The following is a 17,259-nucleotide window of genomic DNA, read 5'->3' as shown; positions in this document are numbered from 1 at the left end:
ATCTCCAGTTGTAGAAGTTTAGTTAAAAAAAATGGTTTTATCCCAATAGAGGTTCATGCAAATTCACCCTATCCCATTTTTTAGATAGCTTCCAAAACAGTATATCCAAAATATTAGGCTTGTACAAAACACTGGGAAGAGATTCATTGCAAAGCATATTAGCATGAGAAAAATGCCTTTCCTAAAACTTTAAAGGAGCTGTATTTTCAGTCCTTGGTTATCTTCTAAGCCTCTATCTTCTAGAGGTCCCAGCAAAAGTACTGCACAGATGGTGATAGTCTTTAAGCAGCAGTGCAAATAATCAATCACAGTTGTTTTAATATTTTGAAAAATAGTGTTTTGTTCATGATAATCATACTTTGTAAAGTACCTCCTTCAACTGCTTTTCAAAAGCTTACTAAGTATGCTTAACCCGTTTTGATTATTGCAAACCTATTTATAATTTTAGCTGGAAAGAAAATGCTAATAGTAATTTAAAGTTTGGTGTAGTCAGTGGTTAAGGCTTCAAGCTAGAAACCAGGAGACCACAAATTCTAGTCCTGCCTTAGGCACAAAGCCAATTGGGTGAACGTGGGCCAGTCACTTTCACTCAGCCCTAGGAAAGAGGTAAGGCAAACTACTACTGAAAAACCTTGCCAAGAAAACTGTGGGACTTGTCCAGGCAGACTTCAAGAACTGGATGCAATTGAACAGAAGTAAAAAAAGAGTTTATCAACTGAAATATGGGGAATATGGAAAACTTTAATAAATCAAAGCTAGAAAGTAGAGAAAAGAAACATATCATTTCCAGAAGTACTGTTCATCCAATCCTGATTTGCTTTATATTTGAATTAAACTTGAAATGTTTTTTCTATGTAGTATGATCAACAGATGGTAGTGCAACCTGTAATTCCCTGAATTTCTTTGGCCCAAACCCAGAACAACCTAGTAAATATTCAGGTTTTATTTCTGTTAAGTTGTGGCTGATCCAAAATTGTTTGGTAGAACTTCCAGCACGTAATTGTTTCTGAATTTTGAAAAAAAAAAGCTTTTCATTTCATGCACATTTCTATAGAAAAAATAGACAAAAAAACTAAATTAAAAAAGGCTGATGGGGTGATGGAAATTTTTAACTGCATTTTAAAATAAGCTAGGAAAATAAAAGTTACCAAGCATGGAAACACCCAATAACTCTTGGAGAAAACATACAACAAAGTGCTTCCTCTTCAAAACACTTTAAGTACAGGAAATAATACATTTTTGAGTAACATATTTAGAATGTTTAAATGTAATATCAGGATTTTGATTATGAAAACAGACTGATAACTAATGCAAATAACAAAACATAATATCTACTAATTTCAGGAAACAAACATGCTGGCCTAATGTGGAAGCAGTTTAAGCTCCTAGGCCGAGGGTGTCAAACTGCCGGCCTGCGGGCCAGATGCATCATAGCAAAACCATGCCCACCCCATTGCCTGCAATGGCACAAAAGTTGTGTCACGCGACGTTGCAAGTTTGACACCCCTGACCTAGGCAATTCTGTTTATAAAGCACTGAAGTAATCCAAGAGATGATGAAATTACTTTCCATCCATTTAAAAAAATGAAACAGCCTGTTCTTGGATCAACCATTATGTTACGATCTTTAGAGAAAAGTATAGTCTATTTCAACCTAGGTTTCACTCCATTCAAATAGGATCATTTTAATATCAGTTCTGATTATTAGTCATCATCCAGTACATTATTGTCTCAGTCACTGGTTATTCATTAACTATGAATTGTTGAAAAACCTTAATTTCTTGGTTTAAAAGTCATAAACTACAAAGCATCTATTCAATTAACACAATCATGCTAACCTAAAATTACAGAAACCACATTAGGAACATGAATTTGGCACTCTTACCTATATTTAGAGCGCCAAAGAATTAAGGCCTTTGAACTATGGTGCTGGAGAAGACTCCTGTGAGTCCCATGGACTGCAAGGCATTCAAACCGGTCAGTCCTAGAGGAGATCAACCCTGACTGCTCTTTAGAAGGCCAGATCCTGAAGTTGAAACTCATACTTTGGCCACCTAATGAGAAGGAAGGACTCACTGGAGAAGAGCCTAATGCTGGGAAAGGTTGAGGGCAAGAGAAGAAGGGGACGACAGAATGAGGTGGCTGGATGGAGTCACTGAAGCAGTAGGCGTGAGCTTAAATGGACTCCAGAAGATGGTAGAGGACAGGAAGGCCTGGAGGAACATTGTCCATGGGGTCCCAATGGGTTGGAAATGACTGCAACTAACACCACCACCTATATTTAACAGGGAGGGGGAAAAGAGAAAGATATGGATTGTGGGCAAATTGGTGATTCATTCATCCATGGTTTCACATGCATATTGAATAATATAATATGAAATAAAGAATTCTATGGCCCTCCTTACATTGTTGAACTATAGCTTCCAGCAGTTATCTGCATTTGTCGTGAGCCGTTGCATTACCTGGAAACCATCATCTAACAAAATTATTAAAAATTTAATGCTTCATAAAACCTGCCCTGCAGCCATTGTGGATGGCTTGATACTGTACATATACAGTATGCAGCGTATATACTTAAAGTTACATTATGATTTAACACAACCCAATGAAGAATGCAACAAATCCAGGGTGTATCCTGAAGAAAATAGGAGAGAGGATCAAAAGCATCATTTGGGCTGAATTCTCACTGCAACGATAAACTCAAGTCAGAAAAAGCCAGTTTCCATTACAAGATAAGATCTAGGGTTGCTTGTATTTAAGACAAGCCTGAAACAGCAACCATAGTAATCTTACGGCCTTACCAATTCTGGGCCTAGAAGAGCCTAATTTTGAGTAGATATTTTTTTAGAAGCGGTCTGAGAAGTCTCAGAAGTGGCTGTTCAGACCAAATTCCGGCTCTGCGGCAGAAATACCATTAAAAAAATAAATAAATCAAACACAGTTGCTAAATAATTCTAGAAGCATAAAAAGCACTCATAACTATTTTCCCCAACCTGGCCTGCTCTAGCTCTTTTCGACCAACTCCCATAACCCCTATTTCGGCTGGAGGACGATGGGAGTTGAAGTCCAAAACATCTGGAGGTCGGGAAGGGTGAGCTACAGCGGCACGTTTACCTCAGCGTTTTCCAACCTTAGGAACTTGAAGATGCGTGGACTTCAACTCCCAGAATTCCCCAGCCAGCATAGCTGGCTGGGGAATTCTGGGAGTTGAAGTCCACGCATCTTCAAGTTCCTAAGGTTGGAAAACGCTGGTTTACCTCACCGAAAGGCACAAGACCTCGGCCACGCCCCTGCTTCCCCCTCCCCCCCGCCCCTTCTTTCCGTCGTCCTTTGGCCTCGGAGTCAATTATTACCGTACCCTGTTTGGCCACGCGCGCTCAGGCTCCGCCCACTCCGGCGCCTCCATCTCGCTCTCTAAAAATGAATAAACCTCCGCGCCTGCGCGTTGCGGGGCCCCTTGGTGCAGCCCCAAGCTGAGTCCGAAGTAGGAGGGGGAAAGCGCGCGTCTGGCCGGGGCCTTTGCCTGGTCCGCTGGGCAGCCCCGTCGGCTGCGGCAGGAGGTGGAGCCTTGCCTCCGGGGCCGCTTGTCTGGGCGGAAGGGAGATAGGGCGCCTTCTCATCTCCCTGGAGCCCGAGAGAAAGCAGTTGCCATCTCCCTCCCCCTCCTCCTCTTCCTGCTCCTCCTCGGTGGGAAGGTTTGTTATGAATCGAAAGCAGCAGCCCTCCTCTGCTCTTGGGTTTGCTCTGAAAGGCTTAAGGCTTAGCCCTGGCTGGCTGCTGAATCTCTCTCTCTCTCGGGTGGAACCTCTGTACCGGGTGTGTGGATTCACACATGCGTGCACTTGGCTGAGTGCATCTGAAAGCGTCCTCCTGAAATCGGCCTGTGTTCTTGAGCTCAGCTGATAGGGAAGGCTCTGCCTCTCGAGAAGACACGGATGGTTGTTTCCCAGGTGCCAGTCATCTGGTAGGCTCGTGATTCAGGTGGGAGTGGGCAGGGCACGTCAAGCTGCTTGAACTCGGCTCTTGTCTTCCGTGTAGACGGCAAGTGGGCCTCCTGCTTTCAGGATGGTCTGGCGGGTGTGTGTGTGTTGGGGTTAAGGGGCCCCAAATGACTTTGGAACTGATTTGGGCCATGATAAGCAATTTATTTAGATAGATAGATAGATAGATGGATGGATGGATGGATGGATGGATGGATGGATGGATGGATGGATGGATGGATAGATAGATAGATGATAGATAGATAGATAGATAGATAGATAGATAGATAGATAGATAGATTGATTGATTGATTTGTATCCCGCCCTATTCCCGTAGGACTCAGGGCGGTTTACAGGGCAGTTAAAACCATGAATGCAAAAAATTAAAAACAATTAAAACAATTCCTTAGAACCCGCTGCCTTTTGGATTTCGGTGGCCATAATCTCCAAACTGACACAGAGAATTATGCAAGGTGAAGACCAGCATTTCTTTAAAAGTAACCTGGTGATGCCTCTGTGGAGGTAACTGAATGTTTGCTTCCTACTGCCTACAGAAAACCAAGACCCTGCTATATACTGGCCATTGGGGTTCTAGGTTTTTTAAATAAGGCGTTCTGACATTGATTGACCTGAGTTCTTAACACCTAAACAAAGAGGTTCTGCTGTTGAAGTGTAGTCTTACTTCTGACTGCCCGCTCCCCAATCCTCAAGGGCTGAAAGTATCCCAGTCCATACTACTCGTTAGATTTGTAAACAGGTCGGAGTGTGGGAGTTTTCTTTTGTTTTAGGGTTTGTTTTGTGATCATGATCTTAAATCTGGCTTTCTATCTTTATTAGAAGAAGAAAATCTGAGCCATAAGTATCTTCCAGAAGCAACGATGTACATCTCTGCTTGTATTATGATTAGGAAAATAGAGTTAATAAGGTGTATGTTTTAGAATTAAGGTCTACAAGTGGGAGTGGCAGCAGTCTAGTATCTTGGTGACTTTTTTTCAGTCAAGATGCTCATGTTTTTTTTAAAAAAAATGGGAATGTCTGTACAGTATGGTGTTCTTTCAAATATACCTTGCTCATCTGCAGGTAATTTTTAACTTTCTGGATTCTGTAACCTGGCTTTGTTGGCTGTTGGTGAACCAGCATGCCTGGTAGAAGACCGAGAAAAAGCCCCCAGGCCAGGGCTCAGGCAGGAGCCGCTGCAAAACAGGTATGTTTCATCTCTTAGTCCAGGGGTAGGCAACCTTGGCTCTTTTATGACTCATGGACTTCAACTCCCAGAATTCTTGAGCCAGCATAGCCAAGGTTGCCTACCCCTGTCTTAGTCCCTTTTGCTATCTATCAGTTAAGGCTGATTCCCTTTACACAGAGTGTGGTTTTTAAACTGTAACTTAGAGATGACTCAGAGGTCCTCACATTTTGAGAAGGAGAACTTTCTTCAATAATCCACCATTTGATTAGAAGTTTACATACTGGTAGGAGAGACACACTAACTGAGGTCCATCCATCCAGCCTTTTGCAATTTCAGGTTTTCTTAGATCCAAATCAAATCTGACCAAAGCCTAGGAATTGATTTGCAATAGCATTTTCTCTTGTTAGGAATTGTGGAGTGGTCTGAGTTATTTTCTTATAAAGGATCTTAGATTCTTATCAGAATTTTTTAAAGGTTTATTGGGAATCTTGGGAAAATAGGTATACTTGCTAATTTCAAGGGGAGTATGTTCTTTAAAATATGGAAAAAATACTGAAAGATTGACAATTACTGATTTAAATGTATTCTTTGTTTTCATAAATGTCATAGCTGATAATAGTTGCTACTAATGCCACTAAGGTGGTGATTGCCTTTATTATCTACATAAATGCCAGCTATTTTATAGAGATTTGACTATAGCTGCCTGATGTAATAAATTAGTGGAACTAAATTGATCAGTTCTTTAGAAAAACAAAGTACTTAAATAATCAGTATGGAAAGGATTTTTAAAAATGCCTGAAACAATGCACCTGTGAAATCAAATCTTTCAGGTTTTTTTTATATTTGTTATACAGTATGCAATACAGTTGTTCATAATGTGCAGCTAAAGGGGGAAAAACACCTCTCTTTGACTCATTAAAGCAGTTACGGTTTTTGCAAGAAACTTGTGGCTGCTTAGAAACCAATTCCAGTTCAAAGCAGCTTTCTAAACTGCCTTGCAATATATGTGGATACTTTAATGGGTAAAGTACCTCTGATGTTTTATGCAATTTGGGACAAATTATAGTCATAGCATAGCCTGTTTTGAGTGGGACAAACAGAACAAATAGCCATATTAATGAGTATTACTACAGGGGAAAGTAAAAATTCTCAAGTGTTATTGAATCTGATCTGATGAAAGAGGAAATGAAGAGAATAGTTAATTTTCATCCTTTCGATAGACATGATTTTAAAAAATGCTATGCACCCAAGCTGAGAGTAAAGTAGCAGGGGGGAGATAAATCTTCTACTCATAGAGAGTTTTTAAACTTTAATAAGAAAACAGGAAGACATACTCTTAATGCAAACTTAAAACAAGGAAATAAACAATTTGTAATCTTTAGAGAAACAATAGACACTAATTTAAGAACGTCGAATTAATAAATGGAAGTGTGCTTAACTCGGCATTTGGATTTTGATCAGCATAATTAGTCCAGATTGAAGCTATTATATTGGCTATTCATGCCAAGAATTTCTCTTAGCTGTTTTTTAAAAAAAATAAAACCTCTACTATTTAGGAGTGAAGTTTCCTAAACTTGGCATTTTTATTTTTACTTAAAATACAAATGTTAAAAATGAATGGAAGTTAGACTGTTTATATTATAAATAATTTCATAGAATGTGAATAACTAATTCCCATTAACTCTGTGGAAATTGTAGTCCCGGCATATGGAGAATAGCTTATCTCTGTCCTTTGCCATAATGAAAGAAGTCTGGGCCCAACAGGAGCATTTGGGTCAATTGCCTTATTGTTGAGTTCCAAAGGCAGATACTTTTGTGTGTTTCCAGAACACACAGGAGTGTTGGGTTGACTTAGTACAAGTAGTGCTTTGTAAAATGTTAACTACAAAATGTATTTCTGAACTTCCTTTCCCTTTGTGGTCCCAGGAAGTAAACTGATAGTCGTCTTATTCTCTTTGCTTTATATAATATAGTAGACTCAAGTAAAAAAAAATCGGTATTTCATGGTACATTTTGGACTGGGTGCCAAATCATAGCATGTATGAGAATAAACCAGGGTAAATCTCACGGTCACATTTCTTCCATTCTCTCTTTTGTGAGGAGTCCTTGGTGCTCTCAGCGGTTGGTCATTATATTCATTATATAAGTGGGAAGTAATGGAATTTTAAAAGAAATACTAAGCTCTTAGCAAAATGAAGGAAATTATGTTACACAAATTTTCCACTTGGAACAGATACCTTTTAGTCCAGAATTTGAGAAGGAAGAGACCTTAGACAGAGTTGTTAAGTTTGGGACTCCCAGACACAGAGTACAAGCTCTTAATGAAAGTCAAACTGGTTTTGCTTCTTGCTCTGAATAATTGAAAAGAGAAATAATTGAAGCAAAACACCAACACCCTCTATACACACACAGAATGCCATGAGCAACAATGACTTGGTAGCAGAGTGGAACAAGCTCATAAGAACCCCTTTCAGTTTAAGGAACATTGGACTGGAGAATCCGAGAACTTTAAGCACAAATTGCCACTTGCCGTAAATGGATAATTTTGGGTCAAATATTGTCTCTTAGTTTAAGGTGTACCTCACAGAATATAATTGGAGAAGAAAAGTATACATCACTTTTTGTTCCTAGAAGGAAGGTCACTATTAACATATGTTACCTGTCATCTAACGTATACTTCAGAAAACCAGACACTATCTTAACCGTTTTAACTATTTCCTTTATTCCATTATTTCAATATTTACAAAAAACTATATAAGCTTAAAATGGAGAAAGGTGTTTAAAAATTAAATACATTTTAAGCAGAACTTTAGTATATGATTTAGTTTGGGCACAGATGAATACGGTAGTTCCAAAAGATAAAAATCAAATATTTCAAATCTCAATGTAGAGTTCATGCTACTATAAAATGTCATAGAACTCTGTAAGCAGATAGTATTTGTTATTATTTATTTATTATTGGGACTTATATGCAGCCCTATCTCCCGAAGGACTCAGGGCGGCTAACAACAATAAAATACAATAATACAAAAGTTGGTGGAGCAGTGGGCTAATGCCTCCTTCAGTAACATCAGCTGCCTGCAATTAGTGCAGGTTCGCATCCCACCAGACTCAAGGTTGACTCAGCCTTCCATCCTTCCGAGGTAGGTAAAATGAGGACCCAGATTATTGGGGGCAATAAGCTGACTTTGTAATAATGCCGCTTGGGGTGTGTGTGAAAGCCCTAATAAGCAGGCATATACATAGAATGAAGGCTACTGCTAAGCTTGTAAGCTGCCCTGAGTCTTTGGAGAAGGGCGGGATATAAATGGAATTAAAAAAAAAATTAAATTAATAGCCCCAGTAGAATAAATTTAAATTAAGTTAAAAATTAAAAACATAATTAAAATCCCTGTCAGTCCAGGTCAGCCTGATGGAAAAGGAGTGTTTTGAGGCCGCGGCGAAAGGACCGGAGATCCTGAAATTTGTACCAGTATTGGATGAAACAGGTTAAAGCAATGCTACCAATTTATCTTGCGTAGACATTTGTGTAACATGGATACTTCTCCTGTTCTTATTTTCCTGTCAACAGCTGGGCCTTTTTATAGAGTTCAAGCCTGAAGAGATGGTACTGGATCTAGAAGACGATGGGGATCTGGAAGCTGAGCTAGCAGCTATTACTGGAGAAAATCTGCCTACTGGAAAAAACAAACCAAAAGGAAAAGGTGAGGACATTCTGCTGACAAAACATGACAAGCTTAAGAACCATTTTCTTGGGAACTGTATTTTAACTGCTGTCTTGTGCATCTTTCCCTTCTTCCTTTCTTTTATGGGAATTACATTTTGTAACTATAAACTTTTAAGTTCCTTTCCTTAAGGTTTCTTGGTTTTAATTTTCTGCAGCCCCTTTGCCCATGGATCATATAGAAAAATTGGCTGCTGAGTGCATGAAGGACATGGATGAGGATGAGGATGAAGGTCTGGAGGAAGATACCGAACTTTTGGTATATATATGGGAGTCTCCTGAAAGACTGCTTTTTCTCCTCTAGTTCTAAAGAGGAACTATCATTTCATACCATTTTTCTCAGGCAACATTAAAATTTGAATCCTATACTTCACAGCCAGAAGAGAAAGCAGTCGTGTTGGTTGGAACATTATGGGAATTGAAGCCCAATTCATTGAGAATGTATCAGGATGCTTATAAGAAAGATGGCATATGTTGATATGTATTCTGTTGCCTCAGATGTTGCATTTTGAGGAGTGTTAAGAGGGAAATGCAAGAAATTCTGGTTAGTTTTTAAACTATAACATTAAAACAGTTCTACAGTATCTCACATCAAATTAGTCTTCTGAAATGGTATTTTTGAGAATCAGAAGACAGAAGGGATATGCATGGATGTGTACAATAGAAATATATTATCCTGTGTGCTTTAGAAATAGTAAATGTAGGCATGATTTCTTGATTTTTTTTAAGAAGACATATTTCTGGTTGGTTTCATAATAAGCAAACCCATCTTATGATATGAAATAAAATTTGCTACCCTTTCATGTCTTTGCAGAAGTTAGTAAGGATGCAGAAGGGTTGAAAATTTTCAAGTAGTGTTGTGCTTTCTGCTCTTTAGAGCTTTTTTCCATAATAATATGTATACAACACATTAAAATATTTGTCAAGATAAGATTCTGTGAAGAAAAATTGACATAATTTTACTGTGACTGAAAGCCTAGACTAGATTTTCATAATTTATTGAAGAATGTATTAGATACCTTTAAATAATACATTTTACCTGAACTTAGAAAAAAATAATAATTCCAGAATGCCTCTCCCATTCCTCCCATGTCAAACCCAAGGTTTTAACTAAAATAATTTTTAACTAGTGGAATTAACAACATGCATATTATAGATAACCTTCGACTTATAACCACAATTGGGATCAGATTTTCTGTTGCTAAGCAAGGCGCTTAAGTGAGTCATGCCTGATTTTAGCACCTTTTTGCCACAGTTATTAAGTGGATGACTGCCATTGTTAAATGAATCATACAGTCATCAGATGAATCTGGCTTCCCCCATTGACTTTGCTCAGGGGTAGGCAACCTTGTCTGTTTTATGACTCAGGAATGCTATCTCAGGAATTCTGGGAGTTGAAGTCCACAAGTCATAAAACAGACAAGGTTGCCTACCCTGGACTTTACTTGTCAGAAGGCCACAAATGACTGCTGCAATCATTCTAAATGCATACCCGTTGCCAAGCAACACGATTTTTGATCACATGACTATGGGGATGCTACAGCGGTTGTAAGTGTGAGGGCAGGTTTTATGTCAATGTTTCCAGTGACCATTGTATCTTCAAATGGCCCCTTAATGGTTGTAAGTTGAGGATCACCTGTATATGATATTTCTTATCAATATTGGTTTTTATAACTTCTGAAATAAAGTATTTTTTTATTTCAGAAATTCATCAGTGGCGCCTAAGACAGTTTTTATTTCCATGTATTGACACTGCCCCTTCCTGCTAGGAATTAGGGAGCACTAGGTTTGGGAAAAGCTACATTAAACTGTAGAACAGAAATATTTATTTTGTAGTGATAACTGCCATGGTCCTTATTCTAGGCAGAGTTACAGGAAGTCCTGGGAGAAGAACATGGAGAAGAAACCGGAGAGAAAGACACAGAAACAATGGAAATTTCTCCTATAACCACAGAGCAGCACACTGATATGCAGACAGAGGTAATTCTGGTTGAAAGGAACAATATAATCATCTGGTATTACCCCAAATTGTTCAATGTATTCATATCATAAATACATTCCCAATCCTTAGATAAAGTGATCATTGTTCTCAATCATTGGGCATATTGGCTTTGGCTAATTGAGTTATAGCCCAAAACTTCTGAAGTGCATGAGGTTTTCTGTTCCTTTTTTAAAGATTTCTGCCTTAGAATGGAATAGAGCTGGAAGGGACCTTGGAGGTCTTCTAGTCCAGCCCCCTGCTCAAGCAGGAGAACCTATATCTCAGGTGATTGTCTAGTCTCTTCTTAAAAATCTCCAGTGATGGAGCGCCCACGATTTCTGGAAGCAAGCTGTTCCACTGGTTGATTGTCCACACTGTCAGGAAGTTTCTCCTTAATCCCAGGTTGCTTCTCTCTTTGAACAGGACACTGCCTGGCTCTTTGGGCCGTTTCTGCGGTGTGGCCTCCTACTGCGAGCAAAAGAAGCGGCCCGAAGCTCTGTGTGAGCAGTGGAAGTGGCCTGAAGTGCTGCGCGACCAGCAGAGCTGGCCTGAAGTGCCATGCAACGTCCTGCAGCTTCACCCCCCCACCCGTGCCCTAGCTTGATTTTTAGGGGTATGCCTCACCCCAAAACTAGGGCTTAGTTTTGGAGTAGGTCTTACATTAGGCCCACCCCCAAAAATCAAGCTAGGGCTTACTATTGGGCTGAGTCTTAACATTAGGGGAAACACGGTAGTAGTGGTTTTTAGCCCGTGAGTTATATTTGCTATCAGTTTTGAGAGTAAACAGTGATGTTGATATTTACTTAGGCTGTCAGTTTCTTGGCAGAGTGTTTGTAATTGCTACCGGTTCTTCTTGGGTGACTGAATATAGTGCTTGCCTGTTGGATATTCTTTCTCCCCATAGAAGAAAAGAATTTTACAAGTAGACATAATGTTAAGAACTGTTTTGCACCCTCATTTCTACATGAGAAAATAGTCCTTTTATACTCTAAATCAGGGGTCTCCAACCTGTGGGCTGCGGCCCTGTCCACGGAAATGGCTGGCTGGTGCGTGAATAGGGTTGCTAGCCACCGTGGGGGGGGGTACACGGCCCTTCACACATGCGCACGACACCAAGGCATGCTGCATGCGTGAATAGAGCTGCTAGTGCTGCGCCAGTACATGTCCCATTTGCATGTGTGCGCACCAGTTTGGAGCCTGCTTTCCTTCTCTCCGGGCCATGAGCCCGGAAAGGTTGAAGATCTCTGCTCTAAATAACTATCTGTCAGCCATTACCCGAAATGGCTGAGACTTCCAATTTCTCAAGTTCTGCCTGCATTTACCTTGTGTCTGCATAATTTCCAGCGGTACTCCACCCACCTCTCTACTGCTTCTCTGGGCAAAAGGCCCAGAGGTGCTGAGACACAAATGCTCTTCTGTTCAAGATATTTGGTTTTAAGTCTGATGTCCAAGCTTTTCCATGTCTGAAGTAGCAGTTTTGCACAGATGCTTGAGTGGCCTGTTTGATCTTATTTTTGTCTCCTTAATTTCTCTTATATTTTCTTCTTTCAGATGACTCCCGTTGTTTCCAGTGGATTGCAGAAAACGGTCGAAGACAGGATAGCTATTTACAAGACAGCAGTACTGAATGCAAAAGAGGCCGGCGAGAAGGCCAAAGTGCGACGTTACGAGCGAGGTCTCAAGGTATGTTGGACTATTGACGGAAGTGCTACATTTTTTCCTGTGGAGGAATTGTTCAAAGAAGCCAGGAGTGCCACAGAATATGCTGAGAAGAGAGCAGCATGTAGATGCTAATCATATTTTGTAATAATTTTGTACAGATTAAATTTGGGGGGGAATAAATTAATGTTTGTTGCATAAAATAAAAATGAACTGTCTTAGGCCATGATTTATTCAATTATACTTTCCTTTAGTAAAGCGAAATTTAATAAATAATTCTGTGGCTACTTAGTTAACCTTTAAAAATAATTGTAAAAAGCACAATATAGGCCATGTTTAAAAGAATTAGAGTGGCTATAGGGGAAAATAGAGAGAATCTAAAATTAGTTGTGGGTAAATGTTAAACATTTGTCTTGCATTCAAATAATTTATAGGTATTTTTATCCAAGTGTCACAAACTACATTATAAAACAAACTACATTATAAAAAGAACATTCTGCTTTAATTGATGTTACAATTTATATTTTGTGATAATTTAGCTAATCCCAATTATGTTCATGAGAATATATTCAGAGAAATGATGCACATGTAACTGAGAAGAGAATGGAAATGTCTTTCCTCTGATTACTAGTACTTTAAAGCCCAAAGATATGATTTATGTAAATATGTATTTACTTAACAAATTTATATTTCTATATATCTATAAAAGACACTCTGGGTGGTAAACAAAATCACAACCTATTACATAAAAAAGACCAAAAAATTCTCACTAGCAACACAGCAGATCCGCCAACATGGATCAGAGCTCCATTTTGCACCCCAGCCCTGGTGCCTAGGGAAATGGCCAAGTTTTTGAGCCTTTTGGAAGGTCAGTAGGATTAGGACTGCCTGTATCACAGGGAGAGTTGGTCCACAAGGCAGGTGCCATGACAGAGAAGGATGCTTCCTAGCACCCACCCAGTGAGTGTTGCATTGATGGGACCCAGAGCTTGCTATTCTGCCTAATCTGTTGGAATGGACAGAAACTATTGAGGAGAGGCAGTCATGCAAGTAATCTGGCTCCATGCCTTGTAGGGTTTTAAAGGTGACAATCAATACCTTGAATTGCACCCAGAAGCCAACTGGGAGCCAGTGAAATTCACAAAGCAGCAAAGTGTTACATGGCTGTACTATGGAGAGACCAGTACTGCCTGCATGTGTGCCCACATAATCATGCATCAACAAATGGGTTGTATGTAAAATGGGACTGTTTTCCTAGTTGTCCATACTCTGATACAGTACCAGGACCCAAGACAGTGTTGAAAATTGAGAATCTCACAGAGCAGTCTGAAGTATCTGTTCAGGTTGGAGATGTAACTCCTAGGCCTTTCAGTTAATGCCTTGCTATGTATAGTTTTCATTTGTTTGGTTGTTGCTGTAAAAATTGGTGGTGCTAGTAATTGATTTCAGTACGGTACTTGATTTCACCCTTATCTACCAGTTGGAATTCCTATAGTGCATGTAATTTCTAGTTGATCATGTAAAAAGTTTGAGCTAAGATCCTGCACATGCTGGCACTGGGCAGACTTTTAATCACATTGGTGTGGAAATTTATTTTTACATTTTATGGCTCCAGAGAGTGCCAGCAGAAGCAATTCAAATCAATACTTGCCTCAGGGCTAAATCAGAACTTAAAGCAGATACAACAGAGTATCTTCATCAGTTTAGATTCCATGTAATGAAATCCTGAATGGTAACGTTTGGTTAATTTCCTTTATTTGTAACTATACATTTTTACAGTTATTTTGAGGTGCTTTAAAATACGTGTTTCTTTTGTTTGCTCTGCAGTATATGTTGCCAGTATGTCTGTCATGAATTAGCTTGATTAGGATATCTGTAAAGGGATGTTGCACTTATCATTTGGCATTGTCTTGCAATTGTTGCTAGACGCTGGAATCCATGTTGACTGCGTTGAAGAATGGCAAAAAAGTGAATGAAGAAGAAATGCCGCCCCCTGTAGCATCTGGGAAGAGCTCTTCGTCTGAGCCACAGGCCATGCCTCAGAGTGACTTGCCTAAAAGCTCAAGTGATCAAGATGAAGTAACATTACCTGAGGAAGAAAGAACAGAAGGTCTTGCAGCAGCCCATAAATTAACGGATCCCAGTGATCAGCAGCTGTCTGTAAATAGAACTGCTATCCAAGGTCAGGATGTAAACACAAATGCCCTGGGAACAAAAGCTACTTTGGAAAACAGTAAGTAGTTTTAGTCGATGGTTTTTTTAAAATCAGGAATCCATTCTGTATACAGGATGTTCAAAAATAAAGCATGTTACTGCTTTTCTGTCCCAGGTGTGGGGGCGAGGACCAAAAATTGTTATTCTATAGAAAATATTTATAGGAGATATTTTATTGGCTGACTTTATTATGTTGTTCAGATTCCAAACATCTTGACACACGGGCACTGCTTGTGACAAGAGAGAAGGAGTACAAATTAGCGGCCTTGAAAGCGAAACACAAAGGTGATCTTGAGAAGGCAAAAGAATATATGAGGACTGGGAAGGTGAGGCTTCATTATTCTCATTATTCAAGGCAGCTTTATCAAACCAGAACTTGTGTTGGGCTTTTGAATCTTTAGTACATTCTTCCCTGACTTCCACAATCAGATGTCCCCTAGATATTAAAATAATCTAGACCAGTGTTTCTCATCCTTAGCAACTTGAAGAGGTATGGACTTCAACTCCCAGAATTACCTAGTCAGTTATGTTGGCTGGGGAATTCTGGGAGTTGAAGTCCACACCTCTTCAAGTTGCCAAGGTTGAGAAACACTGATCTAGATTACAGAACCCCTCTCTCCCATTTGAGAATGATTTGTTTGTTTGATTGATTGATTTATAGGCTATCCAACCTGTTTGGGATTGTAATTCAACAACCCTGGACAGCAGAGACTTGGAGAATGCTGCAGTAAAATATTTTCTCTAAGCAAGTTTATGTTACATGGCTGTTGAAATCCCAAGGATTTCCTTAAGTACAGTATGTGAAATGGAGCTGGCTTGAGGATTTGTATCCATTATATCTAAATGTTCAGCATTTTCCAAAAACCACTATGGAATTGAACAAAAACTATGTATAATTGTGATTCAAGAACCGAGTTCACACATTCACTAAGCTATCATTTGCTCAATCTTTGCTCGTCTACAATTAATTCATTAGTCCAGTTTATTTCAAATAACTTTAATCAAAACTCTATGAGATTTTACAATCAGACTATATTATAACTTAGCACAGTGTGTAAATCCAGCTTTAAAATTGTTTCTTCATTATGTAATAGTAACCACTGTAGGATGATGTATGATGAACACTGCCCAGAATGACTTGTTGAGATGGGTGGCTATAGAAATCAAATAAATAAAATAAAGTCACAATGGGATAAGAACTCTGTTAGAATCATGAACTAGAAAATCTATTTTTTGGTGTTCAGACACAGTAATAGGTTATGGAGTCAGAATAATTTAACCAAATTAGAAATATGTGTGTCACTTAGCTTTCAGCTGCCCACTTTATCTAGGCTTGATTTAATTAGGAAGTGTTTGCAAGTACAATGATACTCTAGGAGACAAGATATATGTACCTGTGGTGGAGATGAATTATAGGATCAGTATCACAGAAAGAAGAAAAATAAGACTTAGGCCAATAGAGTTTTAAAAAATCCATATTGTTTTTGTTTTGATTTTTTAAAGCATTATCTTTATCTTGCAGAAGACTAGAAACTTGAGAAGTAGATTTTTAGGATTCTAAAAATATTTGGGGGTCCTATGTGAAATTACTGCTTTGTGAATTGTTTGGTAAAGAATACATTAGATCCTTTAACTTTCTGAGACCTTACTTTTATATTTCAGAAATTTAGCCTGGTTATAGAAGCCTTGGATAATGGGCAGCCTGTAGACCTCAGGGATATGCCTCCTGCCCTGGAAGGTAATAAACAATTTCTTTTTCAGCTGACACAGAAATTAAAATTCATTGGATAAAATACGAATAATGGCAGTAGGCATCTTTGCAGCTAAACCTTCTGATACACTGATATGCAAACCCAAGAGTATAGAGGCACTGAATTTTCATGTTTTAAATTTCCCAGGACCTTAAAGTTTGTTTTCCAGTACCTAAAATTGTCTCTGGAAGCAAATATGATTTTTTTTTCATCTGTTTTATTAAGTTACTTTGTAAACATTGCACATGTGTGCTTAAAACACTTGCAAAAAGTACTACATGGTTCCCAAGCCTCTTATTTTGGAACCTGATTAATGTTGCTTAATCAACTTACAACCATTCATTTAGTGAGCATTCAAAGTTACAACGGCACTGAAAAAAGTCTTATGACCATTTTTCACACTAACAACTGTTGCAGCAATTCGGGCTCTAGCAACTGGCCTGCATTTATCACAGTTGCACTGTCCTGGGGTCATATGGTCACCATTTGTAACTTTCCCAGCTGGCTTTTAACAAGCAAAGTCATTGGGGAAAACCAAATTCATATAACAACCACACAATTCACTTAGCAACTGCAATGATTTGCTTAACCACCGTAGCAAAGAAGTCGTAAAATGGGGCTCAACTCACTTAACAACAGAAATTTTTGGGCTCCATTATGGTAGTAAGTCAAGGACCACCTATATGCTGTTTTTCTTGCTGACCATTTGTATCATTATTATTCATGGATATGCTTAAACCTAAATCTGGATGCCTTGAATTTTTC

The 17,259-nt window shown here is 39.0% G+C and overlaps 1 protein-coding gene across 5 annotated transcripts in view; it reads left to right on the top strand.

Annotated features, from left to right (window-relative positions):
• The first annotated feature begins 3,478 nt into the window (after window positions 1-3,478).
• The window catches only part of CC2D1B (coiled-coil and C2 domain containing 1B), a 59,661-nt gene continuing 45,880 nt past the window's right edge, over window positions 3,479-17,259 (top strand). For 2 of the 5 annotated variants that reach the window (XR_014492012.1, XM_083358681.1), the window contains exons 1-9: window positions 3,497-3,963; window positions 5,060-5,183; window positions 8,737-8,869; window positions 9,048-9,148; window positions 10,753-10,869; window positions 12,422-12,553; window positions 14,456-14,762; window positions 14,945-15,069; window positions 16,406-16,481. Coding sequence is in view for 4 of the 5 variants with exons in the window: in XM_083358681.1 (XP_083214807.1) it covers window positions 5,118-5,183; window positions 8,737-8,869; window positions 9,048-9,148; window positions 10,753-10,869; window positions 12,422-12,553; window positions 14,456-14,762; window positions 14,945-15,069; window positions 16,406-16,481 (1,057 nt within the window). In the remaining variant the exon portion in view is untranslated. Of the gene's footprint in view, window positions 3,981-4,947; window positions 5,184-8,736; window positions 8,870-9,047; window positions 9,149-10,752; window positions 10,870-12,421; window positions 12,554-14,455; window positions 14,763-14,944; window positions 15,070-16,405; window positions 16,482-17,259 lie in introns of those variants that run through there. The other 3 variants (XM_083358683.1, XM_083358682.1, XM_083358684.1) reach the window with 3 other exon arrangements.

The sequence above is a fragment of the Vipera ursinii genome, assembly GCF_947247035.1.
Source record: "Vipera ursinii genome assembly, chromosome: 3".
Classification (NCBI taxonomy): Eukaryota; Metazoa; Chordata; class Lepidosauria; order Squamata; family Viperidae; genus Vipera; species Vipera ursinii.
The sequence above is the reverse complement of the archived record's forward strand: the minus strand, read 5'-3'. Positions and strand labels throughout refer to the sequence as shown.